Below are 14,064 nucleotides of genomic sequence, written 5' to 3'. Positions count from 1 at the left end.
CACACACACAGCCTTCTTAGCGGCACATAGTCATGCCCCATCTCTTCAAAACGTCAACTGATGTCACTGCTTGCAACAGGTCTGGAGCGAGCACCAAAATATGTGCATTACACTCATAATGTAGTGCACGGCATGAGTGGAGGAAGTGGATCACTCCAATAATGGCAATAGGCAGGCCCACACCTAAGAAAAATTTGGATCATCTACGTTTATGTTTTGTTTACAAATTAAGCACTGCTTGAGGTAAAAGTCCCTGAAGCACAATACCAGATGAACTGTTTCTGAGGGTCATGTCCTGGGAAACAGGCCTTGAGGGACACATTCCTGAAATACAGGACTTCATTGAAAGCCCTTTTTGAAAAAGAACAAGTTGCAAGTGCCTTGGATATCCCGGTCCAGTGGAATAGATCCCGGAGGTGACAGCTTAAGAGATTCTTGAAGTATAGAATGTTGAGGTACTGGCCCTGAGGGAAGGACAAGTGAGGTATCCGGGGAATGGGCCATTGAGACACAGGTGCTCAGGCGACTGCCACTGAGGTACAGATCCAGAGTGACAGACCACTGAGTAAGTATTCTTCAGGGACAGGCCACTCAGATACACACTCCCAAAACAGGCCTTTAAAGTGCCGATCCTAAAGGACAGATACTTGAGGCACATGCTTTAAGGAACAACATTTGTAATAAATACCCCATGGAAACCGTGTGCTTCAGGACCATGAGAGGTAGCCCTGATGATGGGGCACTTAGCTACACTCTCCAGTTGGAATGTCTGGAAGCAAAGAACCTAGGTCCATATTTATACTTTTTTTGCGCCGCATTTGCGCCGCTTTTTAAGGCAAAAATGGCGCAAACTTACAAAATACAATTGTATTTTGCAAGTTTGCCCCGTTTCTGCGTCAAAAAATGACGCAAATGCAGTGCTAAAAAAGTATAAATATGGGCCCTAGAGTTATTATATAAGTGCCAGACTTCTGATGATCATCAATGTAAACACTGACCAGTCAGGACAATAGAAATACTTTCTGTCTAGTACTGTCTATGTGTGCTACATCATCATCATCATCGACACCTACTAGCCAAAGCAATAGAGGGACTTACCACCCAATACTGCCAGCATGCGCTCTGCAATGGTAAACAAGTACTGCCCAAAGAAAAAGACAGCTCTACAACTCAGCCCTGCCATCATTGACTCCTACCACCCAAAGGATTAACCACCCAGTATGCCTCCCAAAACAATAAATGGGTCCCATTGGGTGCAACAGACTTTCCAACCAGTACTGCACATGCTCTGCCAACATGAACACTTTCCACCCAGAGCAACTGACTAACACCCAGTATCGTACTTCACATGCAGTGCGACCAAGAACATCTACTACGTGGAGTAATTGAAAGACTTACCACCCAATATGCCACCAGAATGCCCTGGATGTGCCCCATCACCACATCGGAGGGGTGGTGTCTATAGTCGGACACCCGCGTGAACCCGGTGTAGAGTGCCAACATCACCAGGATAAACTGCACCAAGGGCCGAAGCATCCGGGCCCCCCGCCAGGTGAAACGGGCCTGCAGGTAGAACTGCAAAAAGGAAGAGAATAAGCGGGGTTAGAATAGGGTACACAGGGGCAGAGGAGAGAGAGTAAACAAGATGAGAAGAGTAGAGGAAGAATAATGGGCGAAGGAGGAATAAAGGATCAAAGAAGGTAGGAAAGTCTGAGTAAGTGAAAAGAGAAGGAATAGGGCAGAAATAAAGTGTGTTAGAAGAGAGAATATAAGGGCAGGGCAGAGAGAATAAGCAATATACAAATGTGAAAGACCAATAAAGCGTGAGATGAGAATAAAGGACGTGAAAAGCAGGAGAGAGAATAATGTGAGCTAAAATGAGAATGTGTGAAGGATATGAGCTAAGGGATAGAATAAACGATTGGTGAAGAGAAAATAGCCCTGAATGTAGAGAAAATAAAGAGGCGCATAGAGAGGAAAACGAGGAACAAAAAGGGGATGTGATTCATTGAAAAGATGAAATTTCCTACGGGAGAAGGGAAGAGGGGCATGAAGACTATGAACACTGTACTTATTTGTATTGTGTGCTTCCCGTGGCCAGATACACTGGCCACAGACACTGCACTATTTGTATCACTCAGTGTAGGCAGGCAGAGGAGCCGACTGTAAACAGTGGCCTCATTATACCATGGGATTGGGGTAGACAGACACACTACATGCTCTATACAATGAGCCGCTTATCTCCTATGCTTAGAAAGGGGAGACACACAGACAGGGAAGAGTGCTGCATCGCAGGATTTCCTGTTGCGCCAAACGTTTCCTTTCAGGACTTCCTGTCACGTGACAGCGTTCCTTCTTTTTAAAGTTCCTTCTTATTGTTTTAAGATTAGATTTTGGAATAACGAATAGCACTTCTTCTAGCTGGACCTAAAGGCAAGGGCATGCCAAGCTGAGCGCCACAAGAGAACCACAGATGTGCCACAGAGACAGGGCTGAACCAGCTCTCTTAACAATGTGAGGTGTTCGAGAGAAGTGGGGCGGCAAAGAGACCACACCGAGGCACAGGAGACAGTCAACGACAGCACCGACTGCTCAGTGTGATAAGATGGGCTGAAGCAGCGCTCTCATTAATGTGAGGTGTGAAGGCAAGGAGAGCACACTGAGGCGCATGTGTTGAGCCGAGACAGCGCTGGTAACTCGGAGACAAGCTTCAAAGGGCCCCAGGGCAGAGCTAGACAGCCGAGGCGGGCGGAGACAGTCCTAGACAACAGTCTGACATGGTAGGTTGGCTGAAACAGCCCAGGGCACAGATAAGCGACTTGGACTGAGAGAGCCCCAGATCACAGCTAGACAAGGCAGATGGGCTGAAAAAAGCCCAGGAGCACATTTAGATATGCAAGATGAGCTGGGGAAGGCTGTTAGACACGCGAGATAGGGAGAGATAGCCCAAGGACACGGCTGGACTAGTAACTCCTGAGAGAGAAGGTGCTTTATTCACTGTGAAAGGGACAGAGACAAAACGTACCATTTAAAGGGTAGGATAGGAACGAACCCTCGTGTGACAACAACACCCAGTCAAGAAGATCCGCACTGTTGTGCTCATTGGAATATACAGGCCTCTGCCCACCTCCTCAAGTCATGCGATAGAGGGGCTGCAGCTGCCACGGAGACCCTGTCTTTGAGTGGAGGCATCCTTCATTGCACGCAGGTACTTTCCTCGTGCAGGTGTCCAGCTCATGTCCCAGTGGCGAAACGTAAAATTATGGAGCCCCCCTGCAGAATGTGAGAGGGGCTTGTGTTTATTTGCCTTCGACAGACTGCCACACACAAAGGGTTTTGGGGCTCCTGAAAGCCGGACATCCCGTTGCCTCGCGGGGCTGCATGCAGGGCTAGACTGGGGAACCAAAACAGCTCTTGCAAAAATGCTCAAACCCGCCCCCCTCCCTTCCTTTCCCTGCCCAATCCCTCATTTTCCATCCGTTATCCCTCTCTTCTTTTCTCCCCCCCCTCGCTAATCGCTTTCTTTCTACCTTCCACCTCCCCCCTCGCTGGAAATCTCCCCTGGCTGCTGCAATGAACCGCGGGGCGCAGGGGATAGGGACAGAGGCACCAGAAGCACCCTGGGCCTGCAGCAACGGCCTGCCTCCAAGGGTTCCGGACCACCGGGGAAATGCTCGCTAGGGTAAAAGGCCTGTCCGGCCCTGGCTGCACGGGCCATCGCCATGACTGTCCAGCCCTCTCCTAGGGTGCGTTGGTGTTAGGCCTCCTCACGCCCTTGAAGGCAAGTGGCTGATGGGGTGCGTCCCTCTGAGGCTTTCTTCATTGCACGCAGGGGTGGCCTGCTGCCTCTGACCTTCAGCGCCGTGGTCTTGGGCTTCCAGCCAGAGAGACAAGTCTCTGCAAAGGTATCCTCTTCCCCATGCCACATAAAGCGCATATTGTTACACGCTGCGCCTAGAGCCCGATCCCTGACACCGCGTAGCCTGCCCTAAGGCAGCACAAAAGCAGCTTCAGTGGCTCTGTCCATGGCGGGGGCTGGCGTCCTGGGGGCCCCAGGGAGATGAATGGGCACTCCTCCATGGCAGGCCGCTCCTTTCTGCCCACCGTCCTCATTGCTAATCCCAGTACAAGCGCCTCCCATGGACTCTGTGCCCAACAAAGGCCTGACTGTTCCAGAGAACATCAGGGGGTGCCCTGCCCCCATCTCGAGACAATAGCCACCATTCTCCAGATAGCGACAAGCAGTCCGCTCCGAATAAAAGGGTCCTGCCATGGACGGGTGGGCACCGCTCCATGGGGGCTTGAGGGAAAGTGCCAAGGGGTCAGGCGAGGGCAGGACTGAGGGAGCCGCTCCAGCTCTGCCCTGCCCTCCAGAGGCCTTGAGCTCACCCAGACACAGCACTATACTCACTGTCGGCTCTAGAACCTGGCGCTCTACCCAGACCGTGACTATATGGTGAAGGATGGCCCCTTCTTGAGGCTCACGGCTCGCAGCACTCTACATACACCCAACTCTTGAATAAAAGAAATAGCTCGGTACTGCCTGTCCCGAGGCCGCCCAAATTCAAACACCCTCCCTACCCTCAGCATCATGGCGATGGTTAGAGCTCAGTGATGCACTAACCAACCCTCTCTGAAGGTCTACACTTCCCTGGACACCAGCGTCTTACCCTCCCTCAATCTTGATCAAAGGACTGAGCTGTACTACCCTTCCTGGGGATCTCCTCCCACCCAGACCCTAGCACCCTACCTGCCTCTGTCCCAGAGAGAGGGGCAGATCTGAAATCCGCACTGCCCCTCCTGAGGTTCCCCTCTCACCCATGCACCAACAACCTCTGCCTCTTGAGCCCTAGGGTGAAAGCCACCTCAGCTCCACTCTGTAGATGTGTCACATAATACAGATATATATATTTACATGGAATAATGATCAAGGCCTTGAGCACATGGTCAATATGGCGCATGACTCTTTTAATGTTTTCTGTATCTTCACCTAGGATAATGGAAAACATTTGAGTGGAGCAGTATCCCCAGGTGTGATACCGCCCCACCTGTGAATACCGGGCAGATCTTCCAGCCTTCAGATTTCCTGGATGTGGTAAGAGTGGGCTAGATTTAGGATATGGCTGTAAGTAAAATCCAGCTTTTGTCCCAGAACCCTGCCCGCACGCATCCAAGTTGTGGGGTAGGTTAACATAGGGGACGGGAGGATGTGGTGTGGCAGTTGAAGCCAACCTCTCCACTCCACCCTCCTGCCCCGCATAAGTCCCCCAGCTCTCCTTTACCACCTGCTGAGAGCAGTTAGTAAATGAGAGCAATAATCTTTGCAAAAAAGGCAACAGCAAGCAGAATCTCACCTAGAAAAACAAGTCAGCATGGTTATTCTGCATTCTGTGGGGATTAACTCATAATAGTTGGACTTAGGAGTTGAGATGCTAGTCAAAATTACAAATTCCGGACACCCAATGAACCCATCCAACTTGTAATCGGGGCCTACATATTTCCAACCATCCAGACCACAGAGTTCACCAACCAATTGCAAAATCCATTTTTCAAGGAGGAGAGTTCTCGTTTTTGGAGGTTAAGGTTAATCTACAGAAACGATTTAATTATGAAACACTCCATTGCTAACCCAGAGATGTAAATAGGATCACCTGAAATTACACCAGGAAATGGAAGACCTTTTTCGAGGGCTTTGTATAATTTGGAATAGTTCATTATGTGGGCACCTAAAACCAGCGGTTGTATTGATTTTCAGCTGCAAGTTTCGCTTTTACAAAAAAAGTTTATGCTACTTTGCATTACGCCACATGAAGCTCTGTATGTAAATATGTGCATGTATTCCTACAGTGCAAAACTGTCCAGAACGCTAAGAAAAGCAGTATATAGTAGGGCAGATGAAATAGGAACTGTGTCAAAGAAGGCGGTGAAAAGATTTGACTTATATACACTAGCATATGGGGGATTCCTCTCTATCACTGCTCTGCTTCTTGAGGTATATATATCTGTTCTGAACCCCGAAAGTGAGGAGAAAGCCTGATGAGTAAAGGGGTGGTGTTCCAGGTCCCTGGAGACTAGAGGCCAAAGGAGTGACTCAATTTTCTCTTTCATGCTCATCTTGGCCTCAAGTCTGCGAAGGTCTCTTCTCCTGGTGTCACGCTGACATTCAAAAATAGTCCGCTTTTTCAGGAGGCTGCTGCTTTTTGGGGATGTAATACACCAAATACAACTATACAGAGGGGATTAATAGTGTGGAGTCACTAAATTGCTTCTGCCTCGCTAAACAGCCTCTAGCTTCAACTATCAGCATTTGTTCTATGCTTAGACTTCTCAGAATTTTAAATGCCAAGTGGCATATGCATTGTGGACAGAGATGTTCATACTTAAATGTGTAGATGTTTGTATATATTGTTTGTAAATAAGATATGTGTCCTTTTTTATGTTTATGTTAACTATATAAAGGAAAAGAGTGAGACAAAGAGAGACAAATACTAAAGAATAAAAAGAAGGAAAAGAAGTAAATTCTTCCAGTGATTAAATTATAATTTCACTGTGATATAAAATAATATATATATATATTAATCCCCTCTGTATAGTTGTATTTGGTGTATTGCTATATGGCCCATATACAGCGGGGTTAAAAGGGCTCCCCTAGATGGTACAGATGCTTTTTGGGGATGTAGCAAGTTTTGAAAATTATGCAGGCTTGCAATGGCAGGGATCTGAGTATGTAGAAAGTGCTGTAAGTTCTCGTGGCGGAAGTGACGTTGCCCATGTAGTCTGAGGAGTTTTCAGTAGCCGGGAAGAAGAGTCAGCCAATTAACGTTCACTTTGACATGTTATTGATCTGCAGGTCACACGTGTGAAACACAGTGAGGCCAACTCATCCACGCCTCCTTCTGGTGTTGTCAAGTTGATTCAGTGCCATCTCTGACCTGCCTTAGGTCTAGAGCTCGCCCCCCACGTCCGCAGCACCAACCTGCTGTCTCCTGCCTCTGTCCCCCGCCCACGCTGCTGCTAGCGTGTTCGAGGCCCTCCTCCACCCGCAGGCATCCTCCTGCGCCTCATCCCTGGTGTCTAGTGGGCTCTAGTAAGCTTCACTTGACCCGTGTGCCGCTTTCCGCCGTCCTTTCTCTCCCTGCCGCTGCCTCCCTGCGGCCCCGCCCCCCTCGTGCCCCCATTTGCCGCTCCCTCCCGCCTCCCGCCTCCGAGCTGCTCCTCCCTCCCTTCTTAATGGCTGGCGCTGCGCGTCCGCGCAGTGGACGCGCCAGAGGCGTGCCAGAGGCAAGCCCGTCTGCGCCTGGACCGCGCCCAGCGCCACCCCCCCTGGCCCTCGCGCCCCATGCCTTCGTTACTCGGCCAGCGAACTCCTCGCCCTCAAGCCTGGCCCCTCCACAGAGTGCTTCCAGGCCAGCCCGAAGCACACCAAAGGACCTTTTTCCTGCCGTACCTGCAACTTCACCTGCAACAGAACAACGAAGCCAGCAACAACCAACACTAACCATCTGCACTGCATCCTCCTCAACACACGCTCCGCACGAAAGCACGCCATAGAACTCTGGGACCTGCTCGACAGCAACGCCCCAGACGTAGCCTTCCTGACCGAAACCTGGTGGAACGACTCCTCGGCCCCTGACATCGCCATCGCCATCCCTGACGGCTACAAGATCACCAGAAGAGATCGCACCAACGGAATCGGCGGAGGAATAGCCATCGCCCACAAAGCTACCCTCAAGATCAATACCCACACGGACGACACCCTCAAAACAGCCGAACACCACCACTTCCAGATTCACACGGACCCCAACACTACCCTCAGAGGAACCCTCATATACCGTCCTCCAGGACCAAGAGCCCTCTTCAGCGACACCGTCTCCGACCTCGCAAGCACCCACGCCCTCGCCTCTTCAGACTACATCCTCCTAGGAGACCTAAACTTCCACCTGGAGAACAACAATGACGTCAACACCGCATCACTGACCACCAACCTCTCCAACCTCGGACTCCGTCAACTGGTCAACACTCCCACCCACATCGCCAGCCACACCCTTGACCCACTCTTCACTTCAAGCAACCACATCTCTTTCAGCCACACCTCCGAACTCCACTGGACCGACCATCACTGCGTCCATTTCTCCTTCAAGAAAAACACCGAACACCACCTCACCCCTCTTCCGCCTCACCGCCGCTGGGGAAAAGTCACCAAAGACCAACTCACCAACAACCTCGCCAAAAACCCTCCACCCGACCCCACCGACCCGGACTCCACCGCCATCAACCTCCAACAATGGATCCTCAACTGCGCCAACATCCTAGCCCCACTCAAGAGACCCACCGCCAACCAAGAAAAGAAAAAAACAGCCTGGTTCACAGACGAACCAACCACCTCCAAACGCACCTGCCAGAAACTCAAGAAAAAATAGATCCTCGAGCGTACACCCGAGAACCTTGCTACCCTCAAGGAAGCCAACCGGAAACACCACCAACTGATCCGACTCGCCAAGCGCTCCCACTTCACAGAACGCCTTAACAACAACGCTCACAACTGCAAGGAACTCTTCAGCATCGTGAAGGAACTCTCCAACCCCAACGCCAACGTCAACGATATCCCTCCATCCCAGAAACTCTGCGACGATCTCTCCACCTTCTTCTACCAGAAAATCGCAGCCATCCACGACAGCTTCAACACCTCACCTCCGCCAGACCCCACACCCAACAACTCCTCCCACGCCGACCACATCACCACCTGGACCCAAGTAGACGACGCCGAAACCCTTAAAACCATGAACCCCATCCACTCAGGATCTCCATCTGACCCCTGCCCACATCACGTTTTCAACAAAGCCGACGTCGCCATCGCCCCCATACTCCGCAAGATCATCAACCTTTCCTTCAACACAGCCACCTTCCCGGACAGCTGGAAGCACGCAGAAATCCAACCTCTCCTCAAGAAACCTAAGGCTGACCTCAACGATCTCAAAAACTTCCGTCCAATCTCCCTCCTCCCTTTTCCAGCAAAAGTCATCGAGAAGATCGTCAACACACAGCTCGCCCACTACCTAGAAGACAACTCCATCCTAGACCTCTCCCAATCCGGGTTCAGACGAAACCACAGCACAGAGACTGCACTCCTCGCCGCCACAGATGACATCAGACTACAAATGGAAAACAGCGAAACCTCAGCCCTGATCCTCTTAGACCTATCAGCCGCCTTCCATACAGTCTGCCACCGCACCCTACTAACTCGTCTACACGAAGCCGGCATCCAAGACAAAGCCCTCAACTGGATCTCCTCCTTTCTCTCTGACAGAACCCAGAGGGTCCGACTCTCACCTTTCCACTCCAAAGCCACCAACCTCATCTGCGGCGTCCCCCAAGGCTCCTCACTAAGTCCAACGCTATTCAACGTCTACATGGCCCCCCTCGCACAACTGGCCCGCCAGCACAACCTCAGCATCATCTCCTACGCCGACGACACCCAGCTCGTCCCTGACCAAAGATCCTCTCACCGCCAAAGCCAATCTTCACGAGGGACTGAAATCCATCGCCAAATGGATGAGCAACAGCCGCCTAAAACTTAACTCCGACAAGACGGAAGTCCTCATCCTCGGACGCACCCCCTCAGCCTGGAATGACTCGTGGTGGCCCTCCGCCCTAGGCCCTCCTCCCACCCCAGCCAACCACGCACAAAATCTCGGCTTCATCCTCGACTCCGTCCTCACCACGTGCAAACAGGTCAACGCAGTCTTATCCTCCTGTTTTAACACCCTCCGCATGCTCCGCAGGATCTTCAAGTAGATTCCAACAGGAACCAGAAAGACGGTAACCCAAGCCCTCGTCAGTAGCAGACTCGACTACGGCAACGCACTCTACATAGGCATCCAAACAAAAGATATCAAACGACTCCAACGCATCCAAAACGCATCCGCCCGCCTGATCCTCGACATACCCCGCCGATGTCACATCTCCCCTCACCTGAGGGACCTCCACTGGCTCCCCGTGGACAAGAGGATCACCTTTAAACTCCTCACCCACGCACACAAGGCTCTACACGACACCGGACCCACCTACCTGAACACCAGACTCAACTTCTACGTTCCCTCACGTCAACTACGCTCTGCCAACCTTGACCTCGCCATCGTCCCCCGAATCCAGCGCAAGACCTCTGGCGGCAGATCCTTCTCCTACCTCGCCGCCAAGACCTGGAACACACTCCCTACCTCACTACGCCAGACCCAGGACCTCCTCACCTTCAGGAGACTCCTCAAGACATGGCTCTTCGAACGATAGCAGCCCCCCCCCCCCTAACGGGTACATAGCGCGCTTTATAAATTATTGATTGATTGATTAAACGGGCTATGGTGTTTTCTTTTATTTATAGTGCTTAGCAATGGGAAAAGTGCCTCTCACGATGGGACTACTGCCTCGAAGCACGTTGGATTTTTGTACTTGTTAATATCGAAGCCTGTTGATAACAAATGACGCAATAAACACAAAGAAAACCTAGGAATGGAAATGACAGAATGACTCCAAATCAGAAAACTAAATCATTGACTTAAAATGTTTACAGTTTAAAAAAGATTACCGTGATATGTTCACTTCTTATCGGGAGGGGGGGGGGGTGGAAGGTTTACCGGAGAAGTAGCATATGATTAGATTATTTTAAGTCATACAGACATACAAAAGGAGCCCTGACAGGGTGTTTTGAAACTGAATTAGAGGCGAGGAGCAGCAGGAACATCGATAGGTTGTCATAGTGAGTGCAATAAACCGGGTAATCGTGGCAGCTGCTGTTTACAGTGCTAAGCAACACAAGCAGAGCAGTATGAGCTACCTCTGGAAAACGCGCACCTCAAAGCCCCGCTAGCCCTCAATCTGTCTCTGTAATTCACCTCTGTCTCTACCAAGCACACAACCCATACCATGTCCATCAGGATATTGCCGAAAAATCTTTTTTCAACCTCCACTTCAATTAAACCTGACCTCATAGTTTTGAAACCTGCCACAAACTCTTATTTAGGTACAAACCTGAATTAATCCTTAATTTACAGTTTGTCAGTTAATATTAACAATAAACGGACTCCCCAGCTACTAAACGTTCATCCGTTCCTCACAGGTATTCTTAATCGTCAAATGTAGTCCCTCAATGGTTATTTTTTAAAACGCACTAACACCATTTAGGTGCAGCTGCATCACCGAAAAATGGCAAAGAAATAAGTACATACATACACTAGTAAATAAAAAAAACATACAACATGCTATTGTTGTGTCTTTGGATATAAGAGGTGTCTCTTTATTTGATTCATTATGTTATTCAACAAGTGTTTACATTTTTCATTATAAACAAGGAGTCTCTTATGAAATACGGAACGCAGTCTCACAGTGGAAGCAATATATCATGTGCTGTGAGTCATGTTACTCATGCTGTTAAAGATGCAGCTCACCCTGGTCTTAAATTAGTACTGAGCCTTCGGTGGACTTGGGTGAAACCACAGTGGATCCCGTGTAGCCTTACAGTGGCAGGACCCAACAACAGATCACAGAGGTACACTTATATCCAAGTGAACTAAAGAGCTCCAGGTACCCTCTTTACATCACAGCGCGGACTCATGTTTCACACATGAGGGCCTGGTTCGAGGGCCCTACGAGTGTAAATCTCCACCTTCACCCTATCCTATCTTTTCCATGCAAATATCCTCAAACATGTAAGCTTCCTACTTAGCAGTACATTCCAAAGGTGCCAGGAGAGTGGTTGTAAAATGGGCCACACTTACTACTAGATGCGAGGGACTTAAAGGGGAGTAAGGAGGGGTTTTGGGAGGATTACGAAGAGTGTTAGGGAGAGACATGCACCTACCCATGAAAGAGTAATCCCATTACAACCTGCATATTTAAAGTTGCTAAAGTCAAAAAGGACCCAAAACTGTAGTAAATGTACTCCAGCTCAGAGCTGGAGTAAGTGCAGCACCACACGCGGCCAACTACTGGTACTGCAATGTCATCCCATACAAAATAACAGATAAAGTGACTGGGAAGAAAACACAATATGAAATAATGTTAAATTCAGTGAAATTATTTGAATTAGGGCTAAAATGATTTCAAAAAGCTAAATCATTTATTATTTTATTTCAAATTTTTGTAATAATCTTTTTGAATAAAAAACGAATGCGACATTAATTTGGGATTAAAATATAATTGAGTTATTTTAATAAATTCCACACATCTCATCTAATAATAACTAACAGATAACCAGATATATATAGTTTCCTTTAGGTAGGACTTTTTAAACTTAAACTTCATAAAATTATGTTGATGACATTTAATATATGCAAAATCATGGCTTTTTAAATTTAAATTAAGTTAATAGTGGTGTAACTTTGTATTGTTCTACATTTTAAATAAATGTATAAAATTAATTTTCATTGATATTTAACATCCCAATTTTTAAAAGATTAATAAACAGTTTGGGTTTCCGTAATACTTCACCATACAAAGATGGCTGCCACTGTGTAAAGTACAGGGGAAGTGTAAAACATTTATTACATTTTAGAAATATTAGTTTAACTATTTTTATGTAAAATATTAATGTAAATGTATACATTTTATATATCGATGTTAGATACAGAACAAAAAAAATGCAACAGCACTGTTAACCTAATTTCCAAGATAACGGCACCACCCACATCCTGGCTATACAGCCCAGAAAACAGTCACACCCTCAAGCACAATCTTCAGCTTACAACCCACAAAATGTAAACAACTCAACCAGGAAACTTCTTTCAACATGCAGGTAAGCTAGGAAGGGTCGACCTGTGGTTCCCCATGGCGTTATATAATTATGTACTTGCATATATAACAGTTATGGCCCACAATAATACTAAAACTGTTATACACAGCAGTCAGCAATAAATCATAACTTATACCTTTTAAATTTATGTAAAACATATATGCTACGAGGGTTGCCCATTACCAGCACTGTACAGCCAAAAAACAGCCATCACCAACTAAACAGCAGTAACTGAAGATATGTGTCACGCATTGCTGGAAAATGTGAAGGACTTTAATATAGTCCACCACTGCAGGTGCCAAATACCTATACAACCTGACCACTTCTTTACAACTCACAAAGATACTCAGATATAGGATAATACATAAAATGCCCCCCTAAATTATATCTTCACCTGTCTCTCCACCTTACCATGCCAGCTTAGTGCCACAATGAAATACAAAATCTCAGGATTAGACAACCCCCTGCAGTAATCAGATAAGTAGACTATATCTTAAGAAATACTGTAAAAGGGACTGCAGAGCTGGTTAAAGCTACCAGTAAACTAAAAACTATAAATCTGCAATCTGTCTCTCACCTTTCATCATCCAACAAGCTGCTATGTGCTGCATCCCATAACACAATCACTGCACCTCGGTGGTGGTCATCTCTCACAACTTGAACACACTTCCTACATAGATTTAAATAAAAAATACTGCAATACAATACAATGTAATCAATCTAAATATAGTAAATTAGATTAACATTTGTTTTAAAAAATATGACAAAAAGTTATGTATAGAATAAATTGAAATTGATTGTTTTTTTAAATTAAAGTTACATTTATTTTAAAATTTTAAATGGGATATAAAATATTTTATCATAAAATAATATTTATTTTTTAATTATATTCACAAATTGTAACATTACATTATATATATATATATATATATATATATATATTTATATATATATACACACACACACACACACACACACATATATATACATATATAGTTAGGACCTAGTTTCTATAGAAAAAGTGTTTTTTGTTTTGCTAATAACTTTGGCACAGTTTGATGAACCTTAACGAAATTTTATAAGAAAATACAAAGCTCACTTTAGCCTCTGGTTGGAAACTTCTTAGGTGATCCATCAACACGGGGCTGAGAAAAAGGGGGAGTCCTAAAACGCCTTTTCCCCATTAATTTTTTCATAGGGATTTTGAACAGCGATAGCACAGAAACCACAGGACGGAATTGCACCAAATTTGGCAGAAAGCTTAAGCCTGGTCCAGAAAG

At 47.2% G+C, this 14,064-nt stretch overlaps 1 protein-coding gene across 1 annotated transcript in view; it reads right to left on the bottom strand.

Moving 5' to 3' along the window:
* Positions 1-14,064, bottom strand: part of LOC138292067 (phospholipid phosphatase 3-like) — a 52,507-nt gene that overhangs the window by 13,437 nt on the left and 25,006 nt on the right. The window contains exon 5 of the mRNA XM_069230423.1: positions 1,399-1,575. Within this exon, the coding sequence (XP_069086524.1) occupies positions 1,399-1,575 (177 nt within the window). The remainder of the gene's footprint in view (positions 1-1,398; positions 1,576-14,064) is intronic.

This window comes from Pleurodeles waltl, chromosome 4_2 (assembly GCF_031143425.1).
Source record: "Pleurodeles waltl isolate 20211129_DDA chromosome 4_2, aPleWal1.hap1.20221129, whole genome shotgun sequence".
Lineage (NCBI taxonomy): Eukaryota > Metazoa > Chordata > Amphibia > Caudata > Salamandridae > Pleurodeles > Pleurodeles waltl.
The sequence above is the reverse complement of the archived record's forward strand: the minus strand, read 5'-3'. Positions and strand labels throughout refer to the sequence as shown.